At 38.6% G+C, this 18,196-nt stretch overlaps 1 protein-coding gene and 2 long non-coding RNA genes across 4 annotated transcripts in view; 1 reads left to right on the top strand and 2 right to left on the bottom strand.

The window, feature by feature from the left end:
• Nucleotides 1–1,469: 1,469 nt before the first annotated feature.
• On the top strand, nucleotides 1,470–4,139 carry LOC124254351 (putative nuclease HARBI1). The gene is made up of 3 exons (XM_046688273.1): nucleotides 1,470–2,007; nucleotides 3,521–3,679; nucleotides 3,806–4,139. The coding sequence occupies exons 1-3, from the start codon at nucleotides 1,619–1,621 to the stop codon at nucleotides 3,969–3,971; spliced, it is 714 nt and encodes a 237-aa protein (XP_046544229.1). The 5' UTR covers nucleotides 1,470–1,618; the 3' UTR covers nucleotides 3,972–4,139.
• A 2,440-nt stretch (nucleotides 4,140–6,579) lies between these two features.
• The window catches only part of LOC124254358, a 28,533-nt gene continuing 16,916 nt past the window's right edge, over nucleotides 6,580–18,196 (bottom strand). Inside the window, exons 4-5 of the long non-coding RNA XR_006892468.1 lie at nucleotides 15,450–15,454; nucleotides 6,580–6,668 (exon numbers count right to left, since the gene is read on the bottom strand). This is a non-coding gene — a long non-coding RNA (uncharacterized LOC124254358). The remainder of the gene's footprint in view (nucleotides 6,669–15,449; nucleotides 15,455–18,196) is intronic.
• Nucleotides 8,270–9,222, bottom strand: LOC124254356. 2 transcript variants are annotated; one of them, XR_006892467.1, is made up of 3 exons: nucleotides 9,167–9,222; nucleotides 8,532–8,601; nucleotides 8,270–8,336 (listed from the first exon to the last, which is right to left on the bottom strand). It is a non-coding gene; the product is annotated as an uncharacterized LOC124254356 (long non-coding RNA). The 2 variants fall into 2 exon arrangements; XR_006892466.1 differs by lacking the exon at nucleotides 9,167–9,222 and adding an exon at nucleotides 8,792–8,812.

Here is an 18,196-nt window from a genome sequence, read left to right as displayed (position 1 = left end):
TTTGAGTTTGGCTTCATTTTCTCCCAGGAAAATACTGACGTCATTATCAGACAAACATATGTACTTACTTATTGACGGTCTTAATACTGGCTGGCTTCGTAATTGGCTTAAGAGCGGGCGACTTATAGTACTTTAGACATATTCCTTACCAAACTGGCGGACTGTAATAAGACTTGACTTGATCCTTAATTGAAAATTAGGTAGGAGAGACAGTAATGAAAGCAGGTTCGGGTGTAATCCCTGTCTTATATTTCAACAACATGTTTTGAAGATGACAGATAAGTGACATTAAAGTTGTCGTATTAGCATTAGTTTTAGCTTCGATGAAGCGCCGTGGGTCGCTGACATTTTAATACGAGTCATGTTTCCACTGTAATCCTTCTAGCTAATACACAAACTCGTGTTACTTCCTTCTTCAAAAGAATATTGAGTAACAACCACTCGCTTGTGATGGTCCAGACTTCGGGAAAATTGCGTAGCACAGCATGGCAATTATCGACAGTTTTGATGTGGGAGACAAAGCCCGTAGTGGTGCCGGTCTGAGACGTTTAGCACTTCGGTGAAACACACGAGCGCGGGTGTGGTGCTGACGAACATGAAAACATGCCCCTGGATTATACAACACGATGATAAATTCCTGGCATTCCTAGGGACGCAATTCTGTGACAGACAACTGTGATACCCGTGACCCCTACATTGTCCGCAGAGCAGGCATGGGTGTTCATTGTGTGCTCAACAATATCCCAGCTATATGGCGGCGGTCTGTAAATCATCGAGTCTGGACCAGCGGGACCACGCACTCCCATTAGTCGTCAGTTAAAGAAAAAGCATGGGTTGCTGAAGACCAATCCTAACCCGGATCTTCACGTAATCATTTCCTACAGAATATGATTTGATTGACGGAATGCAGTGCAATAGTAGCATCCTGTCAGCCCACCTAGTAATAAGTAAATGACCTTGTGATTATCATTTGCTGTTCCTGATGGGCGTCTCGGTACAAAATGGGCAATTCCATTGTTTTGGGGTTTTTTTCACATAAACACTGCTGATCTCCTGTGTACTCCTTCCCACTTCTCTCACACAATTCCATACACTTAATCTACGAACGTTCTACAGACGCACGGACATATATACTTGCCACAGACATCGTAAAGGTAATCCCATAGCGGTCTCCCACTGATTATCGACGTGTAATTTTAGCTTCTCAGACTGAGTACGTTTAATACTTTGACCAATTCCAACAGAGACCAGGGTCCCGTTGTACAAAACAACCTTAGCTCTAAGGTCACCTTATCTCCTTAAGTTTTAACCTTAGGCCTTTGTTAAGGTTGACGTCCCGTTGTACGAATCTACCTTACGCTAAGGTAGCCTTAGTTAAGGTGAAAATTTAAGGTTAGTCCGACCCAACCTTAGTGTGGCTAATGCTGACATTATTTCGAATAAATTCAATATGGCTATATTCTTGTTGATGCATGATGAAACTGGAAAAAGTTTGAGAAAACAGCGTGTTTTCCGAGACAGAAGCATCCAACTAGAAACTCTGACTGACTTGGAACTCATATCCCGGTATAGACTCCCACGCGAAGCTATTTTCTGCCTTGTGGACAAAGTTCGCCCAATGGTCGAAAGACCGACACAGCGTTCCCACGCTATGTCAGTCGAATCACAAGTCCTCTTAACTTTGAGATATCTGGGAAAAGGAGGATTTCTTTCTGAAATTGGAGATTTGCATGGTCTGGACAAATCCAGTGTTTCTCGAAGCTTTCATTGCATGGTGAATGCAATATGTACGGTGTTAGACAATATTACTTTTCCCTGGAGTCTAGAACAGCAAACTAAAGTTAAACAAGATTTCTACCGAGTCGGTCATTTCCCTAAAGTTCTCGGTGCTGTGGACGGAACACTTATTCCGATCAAACGACCTTCACCAAACGAGGAAGCCGCCTTCGTATGCCGCAAGGGATACCATGCAATTAATGTGCCAGCGATATGCGACAGTTCTCTCCGGTAAGATATAAACTAGATATACATTTACGTCTAAATTTACCATAAAGATACTTTAGTTACACTTGTTTTCGATATCTACCGATTACTATCTCTTAATGCTGAAAGAAAAATGATGAACTGGTTAGTGGTCCGCAAACTACGCATCTCTGTTTACATTAGCAACGGCCTTGACCCACAAACGAGCCGAAACTACTTTCTTGTCAAATGAAACGAGCGGCATTTTCAGTCTGTTTTAAATTTGTAATTTATTGTACCCATTTATACAGCAATCGTTTCAGGATTATTTTCTGAATAGTGCCAGAATTCATTTAGTTTAAAGGTCACATGCAACGTAAAACACAACTTTGCAGATTCTGATACCTTTCGGTATTGACTTACAGAAACAAATCATCACAAATGCAAATTCAACTTATAAAGTTGAAAATAACGCGATGAAAAAAACCGCGCGAAATCGGAGTTCAAACGATTCACTAATTTTCCCCCGACTTTTAGGGGAAAACTGGTTTCAATAGCTGGGCTGCGCTCATAGCACGTGCGCAGTGAAATAGGTTCGCGCAACTTGGAAGCGGGCTGTCCGGTAAATACTCGGTGAAGTCTTTGGTGTGAGCTATTTTTCTAATGTTTTGTTGATATCTCACAGGCGCGAGCTTTTTATATGTTATGACAGTAAATAAACTGTTTATATAATTTCATTTGTCTATTTCACCACACGTTCTTCTTACCGAGTCACTTTCTCAGTTCGTTACTTAAAGCAATGTCATCATTTAGCGTTGACAGAATTTCTAACTGTGATATAGATATGTCGTTGTCACAGACAAAACTCAATGTCTTGTTTTATTGACACCTGTGTGTCTGCCTGCCTGTCTGCTAATGACAATATTCAATACACAACTGCGATCACTGACCACATGCAATTTGAACTTAACACCAATCAGGCTATACACCATAAACAAAATGCATTGATTTATGGCCCGAGCTCGGTCTCTGTCACATTATGTAATGGCAGGTGTGATACTTGAACACATGACATGTTATGATGTCTGTTGATTGCAAAATGTTATACACAAAAAATGAGCATGTATTTACAAAACCCAACATCTCTATATATACACACACAATGAACCGTGAGGGCATCTGCTAATGAACCAGCCGTTACATTTGAGTGCACACCCACCCGCTCTGACTTGGTTCGGTATCCCAGCTGCTTCGTTTCTTGGGAAGTAAACCCAAGTACACAATATTGCACTTTTGATTTGCGATTGTACGCTTATAATTTTGTTTATATGTTTTTTCATAACCAGCAATGTATATTATATGTCATGAATAAGTGATAATTGTGTTTTAATTATGTTTGATTTTTTGGTTGCATGTGACCTTTAAGTAAAAAAACAAACATTTTGCTCCTAATTATTCTGTGCACGGTGTTGATTTTACTGATTTGACAGGTCAGCAAGTTACGAAGAAGTTGCAGGAATATCGGCGTGAAAGTAATAACTTGGAAATAAATACACTGTCATCAGATTAACGTGGAAAATGTTCACCATTTCAGTTTTACCAACGTGGTGGCCAAGTGGCCTGGTTCAACTCATGACTCCCTGATATGGACTAACAGTCAAGTTGGCATGAAGATGGAAGAAACTGCACCTGATGGCTGGCTACTTGGTGATTCAGGGTAAACCATTTAGCCATAGTTATTTAACAGTATATGTTGTGGTAGTTATACGTTTGAAGTGCAGTAAACATATATACCAAACATATATACAAAATTAATGTTATGTACCTCATACTCATTGTACAGATATGCATGCAGACCTTGGATGCTGACCCCCTTAGCAGATCCTCAGACAAAGCCAGAACAGAGGTACAATGCAGCCCATATCAGGACAAGGAACACAGTTGAAAGGGCATTTGGAGTGTTAAAGTCAAAATTCAGGTACTATATTCATGGTTCCATTTGTGTATGAATGGTGATATGACAAAATATAGATATATAGTATTACTCTTTGGATTAAGAATAACCTAAAGACTTCTTGATTTCCTCCTTTTTGTTATATATTCCATTATATTAGTGCACCAGGATAGTTCTCTTATCTTTTGAGCTGTAATATTCATAATGTACATGTGAATATTACATTTATATTTGTGTGTTAATTTATAGAATAATACAACCAGTGAAGAACATTAATGTTTCACCTGATAAAGAATATCATTTAATTGTTTATGGAAAATTCAGTTGAAATTGAACATAACTTAAATTGTACAAACATAATATTTAAGGCATAATTAGGGCTCCTTGCCACAAGGCAGGAGACCTATTGGAATCGTTAATGTTTTTATTATTTATTATTCCGCCGTATTTTGTACCAGTCCTACAAATAGCATCGCTGGACAGAATCGCTTGAAAAACATCACCATGGTGCCAACAGTACTGAAGTTGTTTCTGCAAAAATCTCAAGGCTCTAGGCCCAACAGCAAAGGGGGGATAATTCAAAATTAATTCAAAATTTTCAATTTCCAAAGCAATAATCTCCGAAACTACAAGTCCGATGACTACCAAATTTCTGGAGCAGGTCTGGAATCCGATTACCTTCAATTTCAACTGCAGGATCCATGGGGCTCCGAGGCACCGTTTGGCCGCCATATTGGATTTAAGGAAATTTCACGTTTTTGACGGGTAGGCATTTCCGCAATCCATAACTCTGAATGTATGATGTCAAGAACTTTGCACATTTGCACATATAGAGTATATACCTCAAATATGAACATCCTCGAGCTACGTTGCGATATCTTGATTAGTTACGGATATCTAGATTTTTGGTTTTGTTGTTTATTTTTTACTAAACTGTATCTTTAAAGAATCGCAGCGTCATTACTATTTCAACTACGCAGCTAGAATCTGGCAGCATGCAAAAACTTGATGCGCTGAACAGTTTTTGTTCTTTGGTGCATGTTAAAATGTGAATCGTTTGGCGGCCATATTGGATTTCGGCCCATTCTGGTGACACTACTCTAGAAACAGCTTAGCTGCTCCGATTCTGCACAAAAAGACATGAAAATTGGTACAATGCATAAGCGTACAATGTTTAACATTTTGTGTTCTTAGGTGCTTATCAAAAATTGCGTCGTTTGGCGGCCATATTGGATTGAATCTTACACACATGGATTTACAAAAACAATCACAGCGTCATTACTATTTCAGCTATGCAGCTAGAATCTGGCAGCATGCAGTAACTTCATGTGCTGAACATTTTCTGTTCTTGGTCCTATGTCAAAAGTCACTGCAAGCGCTACGGCGTTCAACATTATCCGTGTGAATACAACGTATGGGAGGTAAAAGAAAAAAAATACTGTTTGAGACGAGCCCCAAATGAAAGAAAAAGAGTGCCAAGCAAACTGACCGAAAACTCGAGGCACACCACACCAGAAATCACTAAAACAGACTATTAACATCGTACCAGTCATCATAAATGATACTTACACTCAAAACCCTAAAGTTTGGACAGCTTAATGAAATAGGGACTTCTCTATATCACCGATAGCCCAGGGATACATTGCCGAATGTGTCATAAGGTTCATCGACATTTACGACACGGCAGATTACCCGTGCAAAACATGCGACAGACTGAAGGAAAGCGCAAGGACGATATCCCCTATAAAGAGACTACCACTGCAAAGCGTGGTCCACGTGCTGATATGGGAGACGATGTCAATTTTAATTGACAATGACGAGAGCTGTCCAGCGTGAGCGGGTTAAACACAAGCTAAACGATACTGAAGTAACAAATAATTTGTCTAAGTGTATTTTCAAAGACAACAGAGGGACAAGTGAAATTCTATTTTCCTCTCTGTATAGTTGCTATCTTTATTGGTTCTCTAGAGAGCACAATGAAAATTTGCAGTATGTATCTCAAACGTTTGCTGATCATTTTCTGTTCATGATCAGAGCATAAACATGTGATTCTTTCCGTCGAATGGCACAGGTGTTATGTGCCAAAAACCCAGAGCGTTACACAAAATTAAAATACAGTGCAGTAGATGTGTTAAATCTTCATTGAAATTCAGTCTTTTGTAAGGGGTATGTCTTTAGGCAGCTTTTAAAGATTGTCAATGAATGAGCGTTCCGGGTCATGGTAAAAGTTGTAGCTGTGGTCTAAGGGGGCTAACTCTGGTCTAGCTGAAGGAAGCGCTAGTAAAATATTTCCACACCCATTACTCGCCGGCTTTGCAATTCCTGAGGAGTAATGCGCTTTTGCCAATCAATTCTGTCTTGTGGAGTTTGCATGGATTTTAAAACTTCATATATGTGACCTTTATCGAGCTGTTAGGTGTATTTCCAGTATATATACCTGCCCTCGATTCACTATTCATTTGCAGCGGCCCGAGTGTAACAGTGTAATGGATACTAATACAAACTACTGAAGTACCTTAATTGCTGTGAAATCACAAGTTCTCTTGCGTGAGCGTGTTAGTGAGTGAGTGAGTTTTGTTTTACGCCACACTCAGCAATATTCAAGCTGTATGTAAACAACCACATTTTCAGTAAAAAGAAATAATTTTTTAGCATCTGAACGTGCATTATTCTTTTTTCTTCGAATCTCTAATCAAGCCAACAGCTGTTTCCAAAGCCATAAGTGCAATTACCCATACCATACAACACAATCCTTTGTTTCTAACCCTCAAACATAAGAATTCAAAGTTTACTACTGAAGTATGTCTCATTACTGTCAGTGATATGATCCATATCAGCTATAGCCTTTACTGTTTTCGACATCTGCATGACAGGTACCAAATGGCAAGAAATTATCCAAGCCAAGGAGCCCTCAATGTTGCTCGCAACTTTAATTTCTTACTGTAACTACAGTAATGTTTATCTGACTTTTTCAGATGTCTCCATAAGTCTACTGGATGTTTATGGTTCAGTCCACAAAGATGTATGGCTGTAATCATGGCTGCTTTCAAGCTGCACAACTTCTGCATAGACAAAAATATTGCACCACCGCCAGAGGACTCTGACATGGAAGTTGATCATGCTACTGGGGAAAACTGTCCTGCCTCTAGCCAGGATGGATGTTCAACAAGGAGGAAGCTGATTGCAGAGAGATTTACATAGACTGTAAGCAAACAATACAGTAGTCATAAGTTGATTAAATACATGTATTTATGTTTATTACAGTGACATAGATGAATATGTATTTGCAGATATCAAAATAGATAACAACAAAATTTATGAATATTTTACTTTTAAACACAGGTGAGATACTGGGATGTTATCATGGTTAGGAAGAATACATAAATTGGATAACTGGGGAAAGAGTATTGGGAGATTTGTTGCCTGGATTAATCAGCATATGTTGTAGCAGTTGAAATTTTGATTTCTCTAGATCAAGTCTTTCTCGCTCTAAAGTGAGATGGTCTTTTCGATATTTTTAACATCTTCTTTTGCACCTCAATCAGCTCTTTGAGGGCATCCGCTTTTGTTGTCCCCATTTCCATGATGGAGGCAACATATTCAGGCTGGTGCGTTGGGTTTTCTGCAATAAATGTTATAAAATTCAATTTATATTACATTACCAGCACTTCCATGTTATTTGCTCATTGATCAACATGCTACATTTCATTCCGGTAAAAAAATATGAAAAAGAAATCAATTGTAGAAGCCTTATAACGTATTTGTAAACACATTGTATTTATTTTTGATATTATTGAGAATTCATATTCCATGATGATATGGATAGCAAAAAATAGTTTTTGGCATGATTAAATAACATTTCATGCAACATATTTAACAATTTCATACCAGATTTTCTTTGCCTGCACCTGTTCAACTTTAGGTCCTTATCTGTAACAGGCCAGAAAATACATCTGTTTTAAATAAATGTTAAATGCCTAATATAACTATTAAACGACTAATGTAACAGCACATTAATATCCTACAGAAACAGTAGAATTTAAACAACACTCTAATTGGTTATGTATCATTTTTTACCATTTGAGGCTGAATTATGACTTGGCTGATCTGCTGTTTCCACAGGTTCAGCCATAGAGGTAGCCTCATCACCATTGATGGTTCCATACATTGATATAAGACCTGCAAGGAATTAAAGGACTTAAAGTTCTGTCAATACACATTGTAAGTACATATATATGAGATTGTTAAGCTGTGACTAACTGACTTGATGACAAATTTAACATTTAAACATGCTTTTAAAAATATTAATTAAGCATACCAGGTGTTTCGTTGCTTTTCCTCTCATCGCGGGTGAAGGCAGAATCAAAGTACTCTTCTGTGGGAAGGCCACTCTCACTGACCATGTTCAGTGTTTGAAAAACTGAGAGATTTATGTTATTTATTACCCAATCATCTATGTAATTCCAGACCAAGCTAATAATCATATGACTATCAGTAATAATTATTGAAAATACACACAATGCAACAGAGGAAATGATTTAAAAATATTCAATCAGCTTAAAGATTGTTTTAACGATTTGGAACATATTCTGACATTGATTGAGAAAAAACTCACTTTCATCAACCTCAGACTCCAATCCACCAGTTATCCCTTCAATTTGGCACTGTGGAATCAGTGATACAACCTAAAAACAGAAATATTTATATTTCAATATGTGTGTACTTGGAAGAAATAAATCAACAGATGTGGATATGATGTTGTAACCCTGCAGGGAGGGGTGGTGGTTGTTATGAGAGAACACTTTTATCATAACCTTTACATCCTGGTTTCCCTGAATTAACATTGTCAAAATGAAATTAAAACTTAATTATTACTTTAAATTCCAGATCAGTCAGAAGTACGAGAGCTGGACCACCTCCGGTTTTGGATGATTCTTTTCTGACATTCATGGCTTTTCTTTTCACCTGAGATCTGTAAGTTAATCATGTGAAAATTAGTTATTTCCTGACATATCCAAATCACATTGTAAATAAAAAGCTTATTGTTATGTTTTCAAATACTAGTAATTGTTTGTCCTCTTTGCTTAAATAATGTTATTATACATCAAAACAACAGAACTTAATTGACCACAACCTACAATGGCATGCACATGTAAGCACACACACACACACACACACACACACACACACACACACACACACACACACACACACACACACACACACACACACACACTTTCTGACACTTACTTATAATCATTCCATTTTTTTCTTAGTTGTGCCCCTGTTCTTTCCACTGAAGAGCATGCCCTTATCCTGGAACAGAGTGACAATAATATGATATATTTCATATATCCAATGAACATTACATTTAATTTGTCTATCACTTTTAATTTCCAAGAAGTATGTCTCAGCAAACCTGCAGTGTATAAAAAAATATCAAAATTAAATCTTTTCAGCAGAAATACAAATAGAATGCTCAGGGGGGATTGTGGACTTAGTATCATAACATAAATGATACATAGACAAGCGTGCGTTTACAAAACATTCAATGCTATCTGCTAAGATAAAAAAATGAAGACACTTACTTTGCAGCTATTGCATCCCACTCCTTCAGTTTAGTTTGGTTGGTAATAGATGAAGAAAATGATCCAAACAAGATGTGGCTTTGACACTTCACCTCATCGGCCAGCATTGTATAGTTTGACAACCTGTTCCGTTTTCGTGCACTGCTAGTAGACGCCTCTGCCATGTCGAAGTATTGATAACACTAGTCGTCTGCTGATGCGAGCAGGGGAGATAACTCACAACCGTAACTACGGATATATTTGTATCGCCGGCACTAAAGATTTCAACCTTAGCTAAGGTTACCGCTAAGTATCCTTCCAGAGTTAAGGTTGACCAAAGGTAGCTTTGTGCAACGGGCGTAACTTTATGTTAAGGTTACCTTAAGGTTTACCTTAGTGACTAAGTTCAACCTTAGTAAAGGTTGTTTTGTACAACGGGACCCAGAGCCTCAGTGGTAAGGAATGTGGATAGGTAAAGGTTAAATACACAGAAAATGTACTATGAATAGTTTCATGTCCCTTCAAGAGTTCAAGATTAGTCATTGTTATCAAGGTTTCGCAGTTCTTTGAGGATACCTGGATGACTGAACCTCTGTAGAAACTCCAGATGAAACAACGTCAACGCCAGAAAATAATCTGTGACGATGAGCTTCCGAAACTCATTCCATATGGCGTGAACGGTAAAGAGACGTAGAAATATGTAATGATCACTGATAAGTGATGGCATCGGGTGTTCCCGAAGAGTGTAAGCTGACTCGGGGCGGTGGGGTAGCCTAGTGGTTAAAGCGTTGGCTCGTCACGCCGAAGACCCGGGTTCGATTCCCCACATGGGCACAATGTGTTAAGCCCATTTCTGGTGTTCCCCGCCGTGATATTGCAGGAATATTGCTAAAAAGCGGCGTAAAACTAAACTCAGTCAGTCAGTCAGTCAGTAAGCTGACTCACACAATGCGCACAAACAGGTACGTCTTTGTTGGTATCCGTACATCACACTGAAGCTCTCCCCTTTCAAATTTCGGCCTGTAAAAGTCGTCTTGACTAGACGATCAAATGATTGATCAGACAATGAAGTGTTGGCTTAGGTAAGGAAAGATCGCGATAGCGTATTTTTGATTACATTGAAACCCATAGAAAAAGTCAAAATGAACATACATTATTTTTTCATATCAATGAGTATTGTTTTTGAAATGCTTTCTTAATTGATTCTTTGAGATTGTTACTTATCTAATATTTTGAAATGTTTTTTATCCTGTACTTTGAGATATTTTCTTATGTAATACTTTGAGCTGTTAAATTACTCTCGCAATGTTTTCTTAATTAATACATTTAGATGTTATTTCAAGACCCTTTGATCATTGAGTAATGTTTTGATAACATGACAATCAGTGACCAGGACACCTTCACCACACTCCCATCCCATAGAGCCTGGAGGCACAAGTGAAGATGAAGGTAAGATGCATAGGTATTAAAAAATTACCACTTATCCATTACATTTATTCTTGACATCAGCGACAAAAGCCACTCATAACCATTTCATTGAGTCGACTTGTCTTTGAAACGAACTTTTTTTCCATTTGCGCCAAACAGGATTCGAGTGCCTGAAGTGTGAGAGGCTGTCTTGAGCTGGAACACGTCTCCTAATCTCGTCCCTGACATGCTCAGTCGGCGCCATAGACGGCCAGGAATGCCATTCAGTATAATGAAGTCCGCAGAGACCGATGATGTGTGGGGAAGAGCGTTGTCCTGCTGAATGACCTGGAAGCGAGGTTCACCCAGGAAAAGAGGACCGACGTGATTACAAAGAACATCATCCCTGAACATGACAGTTGCTACGGATAGAACACCTGTAGATCGGTCCTCTGACGATAAAAGAAGCCTCTGAACATAATACTGCATACTCCTCTGCACCAGGAAGGCACAGCAGTTGACGTGATGTTCATCACGTCATCGTCATTAAAAAGGATCCAACCTTGATTCGCTTGTGCAGAAAACAATTGTTGGCGTCGCCAGCCCAGGTACTGTACAAGATGCAGTATCGGCCTCCCGTCGCTCTAAGACTGCAAGCACTGATGAACTGGAAGCACTGCAAAGACGTGGAGCTTGAATAATTGAAGCTTTAATATCCGTTTTTAATGTCGAATTTTAAATGGCTGTTGTTTTGTTTTAATTCACAAAGTATGCTTAAGATCATTTCACAAACATAAACAAATTAACTTGCATTTCTTTTCAGGTCAAAACGGTGAATAACGACATATGATTATATTATACATTCGGTAATGTTCTTCATATTTCCTCAACGTTTGTCATGTCGCATTACTTATACGAAAAGCCGAAACAAGTCGTAAACTATTGATAAGAATTGATTGTCGCTGCTGACAATGGACACTCCGTCAGTAAAGGCTTTTGTCAGGGTACTTAGAGGGAGTTTGACAGAAATGTCACACACATAAAACAACAAGGCACCTATTAATCAAAGCTGACATATTTATAGTCTAACTGTCAAAGCTGATGAGTGTTGTTCTATCAACTACATGCTAGGAACTAATTTGAAGCATTTTGGTGGATTGATTATGACTCCAGTAACACAGAATATGGTTCAAAGAACCACACCATAATATCCTTTTACTCGCGTCTTTCGAAAATTACAAATTACCATACGGAAATTCCAACGAAACCCATAGAGCATGAACTAATTGATGCAGACAATATCCTATTTTAAAAGACAGATATTCTCACTGGGATCCGTTTTCACCAATACACTAAAGCACCTGAGCGAGTGTCTTCAAAGATAACCTCCCTTCCACATATACACACAAGATGCCTTCATGAATAATTTGAAAAATCTCATGTTTTCTATCACACACACACCCACCCCCTAACCCCCACTCACCCTCTGTGCTTCCATTGTGTTGGACTCCAATAAAAAAACCTGCCAGCATTTGTTTAGTCTGTCCACGTTAGGGTCAGAAGTTCTTCATGCACATCTTGATTGGCATATAATCATTACTGCGTGTTGGCCCGAAGCGCTGTATTCCTCTGTATCCCTATACCTATATCAGAGAAAACGACTACTTTGGAAAGGCATATCTGAATTACCCATAATTGCTCGCTTTAGGGGTTCTTCTACAGAATATGATAGCTTGTAAATAGGAATTCAAAATAAGTATTTTCATGTTCTGTCTCTGAGGCATGAGTGAACCAAAAGAAGAAGAAACTAATTTTCTTTTCTCGAAGAGGAATCACGTTCACGCCTACTGTATTGTTCCTGTGACATAAGTTCTGCGTAACAAACTATACCTGTATACATGTACATTGATACCTACAAAGGGTAACACCGGGGAGATTGGTACTGACGGGATCCTGGTTAACGAGCCTTTGCCGTATATCATGGCACATAATACTGTAAATAGGAAGCTGAAATTATTTGAATTCATTTGTGCTAAAATGCAAATATCCAATCATATGTAACTGCAGCAAAAGAGCTATGTCTTTAAATAATGTCCCTTGATCAACAAATAACAGTGATCTTGAAAGTCGCAGGTTGCATTAATAACCTGATAGCATTCCATTATCTTTTGAAGGGGGAGGAGTCTCGGTCTCTGTTGTCAGCATTTTCCTGTGTTACAATTCTATTTGGATGCTTCGCATACAACCAAATAAATTTAGAGGGTACGTACATCTCACGCAGTAATCTATACTGGTCACAAACCATCAAGGTGTTATTCATGTTCCACATAACCTTCAAGTAAAGAGTGCACTGCTGTTTATGCTGTTTAGCTTTATGGATATTTAAATATCTGCCTTTTTCTATTTTGGGACCAATGCTAAGTCTTAGTATTTGGTTAGATCTTTGCTATTGTTACCTTGATGGGAATTTCTTCTCGGGAATATCATAACATGTAAGATAACGCATGATGCATATCAACTAATAAAATATTTGTAGTTCAGCGGTATGCCCTATGTATCATTCATACAGGTAGGTGATTGTGCTGGCATTCGCCTGACAATTCCTCTCCATGTATGTATTTAAAGTGGTATTGTCCCCACTCTGAAACACAGTGGGTAACCAAATATCGCCAGCACCGTTTCCTCATATGTCGAAGCTGCCTTCCTATAAAATGGTCGATATGCTGTACTGAACAGAAGGAAAACAGCATTTGTTAATATTTGAGTTAATAATTGAACTCAATAATTTGACAATTATTGTGTGTCTCTGTGCTTCGTTTCCGGCCTGTATGAATTGCGTCTAAATGCAGTGGAAGTACACTGGTGATGTTTTGATGTAGCCTCTAGGCAACTGTCTCATTACCTTTGCCAACGGATGTGTGGCGACACAAATAACGGATGCACATACGCTGGAGCGAACAGTTATGTATTATGACGTCAGTGCGTGCCTTTCTAAAATATGGATTTTGAAGGACAGCTTGGATAAAACCTCCTTTATGGTATTCCAACGGCACCTTTGAGTTTGTCAAATCAAACCTGAACAAATCTAAATGGTGTGTTGGTACGGAGGGGGGAGAGTTTAATCAAGACCAGATGATCGAGTGATCAGATGATGGGATTGTTGCTCATGCATCGTGCGTGACAAACCGATCCATTTAGTCGCTTGGTACGATCAATATTACTTCTTCCTAGAACGAAGTCTTATTTCAGGAGATTGCATTGGAAGTTCACGTATAAAGACACTGCAGTTGTTGACCATATGGCTTGGAGAAGTATGAAGCTGCATTCTTCAAGTCAGTTTTCATCACATTTTGGAAGGATAGAGCATTTATTGTGCACGTATTACCAGTCTTCATTGCATGAGAATATGGATGGGTCCTGGTTCGATCCCTATAATGATCCTTGGTCACTAAGTTTGAATTTTCCGTTTAAAGAACATGTAGCTGGCATGCCGTGATTTAAATACCATACAGAGCAGCGTTGAACTGGTGTCACTGAGTCAAAGATGGACAAGACTATTGCAAATATCAAAACGTTTTCATAGGAATATCATCAATTATGAACAATCTTTAAATGTATCACTGATGTATAAACCACTAACTGGAGCATATTATGTGGTTGTGTGTGGTCCTATGCATAGGGCCCACGTCACAAATCAGTTAAAGTTACGCAAAGCTGGTCACGGAGGGTCTTTGTATGAGTTTGACTTGTGAGAGGACTTCAGTAGTGCCAAACAGACGAAGCATATGTGACACATGTGGTCTCCCCTTAGGCAAACGCGTCTGTTCAAAATTGCCTCTCTTCATCCAGCAGTGAATGGGTACCAGATGGGATAAGATGTCATATGACTGTTCACCTTCTAAAACCACACAGGCAGCTTGGGTTGACCGAGGTAATAATGTTATGTTAGAACATAATATTGAGTTATTGAAATGTGCATTATAAATTGGTTATTATTATTCGTATGTTTCAAACACAAATCAGCTTCCAGCAATTATGGTTTTGAACTTAAGACCAGTGGGTATTTCTGATTGTGTGTTGAGTGGATTGAAATGTCAATTGCAACCTCAATTTCCAAAGATCTGTTTCATCAATGTCTCTACGTCTTATCGAATCAAACAGCACTGTTCAGTTGTTAACTCTCATGTTTCTATTTTGAAGACACCTTCAGACAGAACCGTACGCCTGATATAACAAGAGAGCCTGGGGGTGTAGATGTGATTTCCCCTGGCTAGTGTAGGCACATTCGTTATTTTTGTGTCTCCGTGTGTGGTTGAAGGAGGGCGGCTGTGAAAATCAATCACCACAGCGACAAAACGAAACGGCTTCTATGCGAGAAATACATGCTTTTAATCAGTTGTTCATTACTATAATTGCTATTATATGCAAACAGAAAAGGAAAGGAAAACGGTAATGTATTCCGGTATGTATCCAGGGGACACTCTCGATAACATGAGGGCGCTAGAATGGTGACACGTCTCTATTTGTTGTATATCAGCGATGTTATGACGGGGGGACACCAAAACTGTGCATTATACCGATGTGGGGAATATTGGAAATGGGGAACTTCACAGAATTCAGAAATCATATCGCCTATGTTCTCGTAGGTGGGGTTTAATGCCGCTTTGAACAGTATTTATATCACAGTGTTGGAAGAAGGCCCAAACTGATGATCAAGGGTAATAGCACGGCAAATCTTGGATCAACTGCGACCACCTCATCCACATTCTAATATATTTAGAGTGAGTGAGTGAGTTAATATTTAACGTCACATCGGCAATATTTCAGCCATATCGTGACGAGAACATTTGATATTGAAATAAAATATATGTATATTATAAAAAACCTGCCGACGAAGGACAGTAAAACAACTAGAATATCACAGATATGTATGTAAAACTAGTAATTAAATCTAAAACGTTTTAACTATAGGGGAAAAACAATACAGTATAAAAATGGACTATAAATCGCCAATAACTGAAGGTAGATCACCATACCAGGGACCATGGGGACTTACATTACTTTTGCTACCTGCATGGACCCTAGATGGATTTACACCATCCCTTCAGCCATTGGCGACAGAAGAGAAATCTAACCATAAATTAAAAGCACACATTATCTACGATTAAAAACGTGGCAAGCCTAAATTTACTCTAAATATGTTGGGACTTACGTACCCTCTCAGGAGGACAATAATTTTACAATACTTCAACCCCCTTTGAGGGTACAGCCACTAACAATCGAAGTTGATAATCTAAACTATATTAAAACCTTATCTATTTACAAAACATATATCAAAATTCATTTAACAGGTCTATCTCTTTAAAAAAATCAATGATTAAATGATAATTAACATTACTAAAAAGGTCCTTTACTTTTTTGACATTAAAATATCTATCCCTTATGAGGGAGAATTCAACACAGTCAAGCAGGACATGCTTGACCGTGGTTCTCTCATCACAAGGGATACAAAACGGAGGATCCTCACCTTTCAATAGGCATGCATGAGTATATCTTGTGTGGCCAATACGACATCGTCGTATGATGACCTCTTCAAATCTGGACTGACAACCTAAGGAGGTGTAACTGATAGTTGGTTTTATTGGATGTAATTTATTGATACCTACTTGGCTGTCCCACTTCTGTTGCATCAGATCACGGATATAAGATCTAATAGCAGCTTTGTAATCAGAGTATGGGATAAGAAGTGGTGTAACAGATTTGTTGAGTGCTGCCTTAGCAGCAAGATCGGCCATTGTGTTCCCAGAAATGCCAACGTGGCTGGGTAACCAACAAAAGACGATGTCGCATTGGCCAGTAGCAAGCTCATTATACAATTCAATAATTTCTAATAAAAGTGGATGTTTACAAGACAGATTTTTATTAGCCTGAAGACACGAAAGAGAATCGGAAAATATTATGTATTGTTTATATTTACGGTGTTTATTAATATATTGAAGAACTGTTAATATGGCGTTAGCTTCTGCTGTGAAAATAGAGCTGTTATTTGGTAGTCGAGAAGATATGGTTCGGGATCCAATGACAGTGGCACATGCCACCGCGCCACCATCCTTGGACCCATCTGTAAATAAGGATTTTTATGTATTATATTTAATTTTTAATTGATTATATTCTTGTTTATATTCTAATTCATTAGTTTCTGCTTTCTTAAACTTTGTCAGGGTGAGGTCAACTTGTGGTCTCACTAATTGCCTGGAGGAGAAGAAAGAAGACGGGAAGGAGCTATATTGTCCAGCTCAATGCCGGCAGCAGAAAAGAAGGGTTGAATTCTTAGCCCAAGAGGCGGAACAAGAGAAGACTTGTTGTTGTACAAATCCTCATAGAGAGGATTAAAGACACAATTAAAAGCAGGATTAGACTCGTTAGAAGATAGTTTGGTAATATATTGTAATGATAATTTTATACGGCTTTGGGTAAGAGAAGGCTCATCTGCCTCAACATAGAGACAGTCAACGGGAGATGTTCTGAATGACCCAAGACAAAGTCTCAGACCTTGGTGGTGGACAGAATCTAAAAGTTTTAAGTTGCTTTTGCAGGCTCCACCATATACGATGGAGCCATAATCAAGTTTCGAGCGGACCAATGATCGGTATAGGTGGAGGAGGGTAGCTTGATCCCCTCCCCACTTTGAGTTGGAAACAACTTTCAACACATCAAGGGCCTTCATGCATTTAGCTTTAAGGGATTTGATATGCGGCAAAAAGTTAAATGGGAGTCGAAAATTAGACCAAAGAACTTGGCCTCCTTTACAACTTTGATGGGAATGCCATTTAAAGATAGTTCTGGGTCTTTATGCGGCTTATTTTTTCTACAAAAGTGTAGACAATTAGTTTTGGAATTGGAAAATTTAAAGCCGTTTTCAAGACACCATTTATTTATTTTATTTAAACACAACTGCAATTGCCGTTCAATAGTATGCGTATTTTTACCACAACAAGAAATATTAAAATCATCCACAAAAAGTGATCCGTCGATTGAATCGTTTAAAACCTTGGATAAACTGTTAATCTTGATACTAAATAAAGTGACGGACAAAATACTGCCTTGAGAGACACCTTGATCCTGATTGTAATGATCAGTCAGGGTTGAACCCATTCGGACTTGAAATTGCCTGTCTTTTAAAAACTGTGATATAAAAAGAGGCAAATGGCCCCTCAAACCAAAATCATGTCAATCCTTCAAAATGCCATGCTTCCAGGTGGTATCGTATGCTTTCTCGAGATCAAAGAATATCGATACTGCATGT

This window comes from Haliotis rubra, unplaced genomic scaffold (assembly GCF_003918875.1).
Source record: "Haliotis rubra isolate DU_JTF1 unplaced genomic scaffold, ASM391887v1 Scf571, whole genome shotgun sequence".
NCBI lineage: Eukaryota > Metazoa > Mollusca > Gastropoda > Lepetellida > Haliotidae > Haliotis > Haliotis rubra.
This window is presented reverse-complemented; position numbering and strand designations above follow the sequence as displayed.

What these genes read in the sequence shown, in the direction of transcription:
- LOC124254351 (XM_046688273.1), top strand. Translation starts at nt 1,619, where the DNA reads ATGGTCGAAAGACCGACACAGCGTTCCCACGCTATGTCAGTCGAATCA. An exon ending in ATATGCGACAGTTCTCTCCG is followed by an intron (nt 2,008 to 3,520) that starts GTAAGATATAAA and finishes ATAAATACACTG; the next exon opens with TCATCAGATTAACGTGGAAA. An exon ending in TGGCTACTTGGTGATTCAGG is followed by an intron (nt 3,680 to 3,805) that starts GTAAACCATTTA and finishes CTCATTGTACAG; the next exon opens with ATATGCATGCAGACCTTGGA.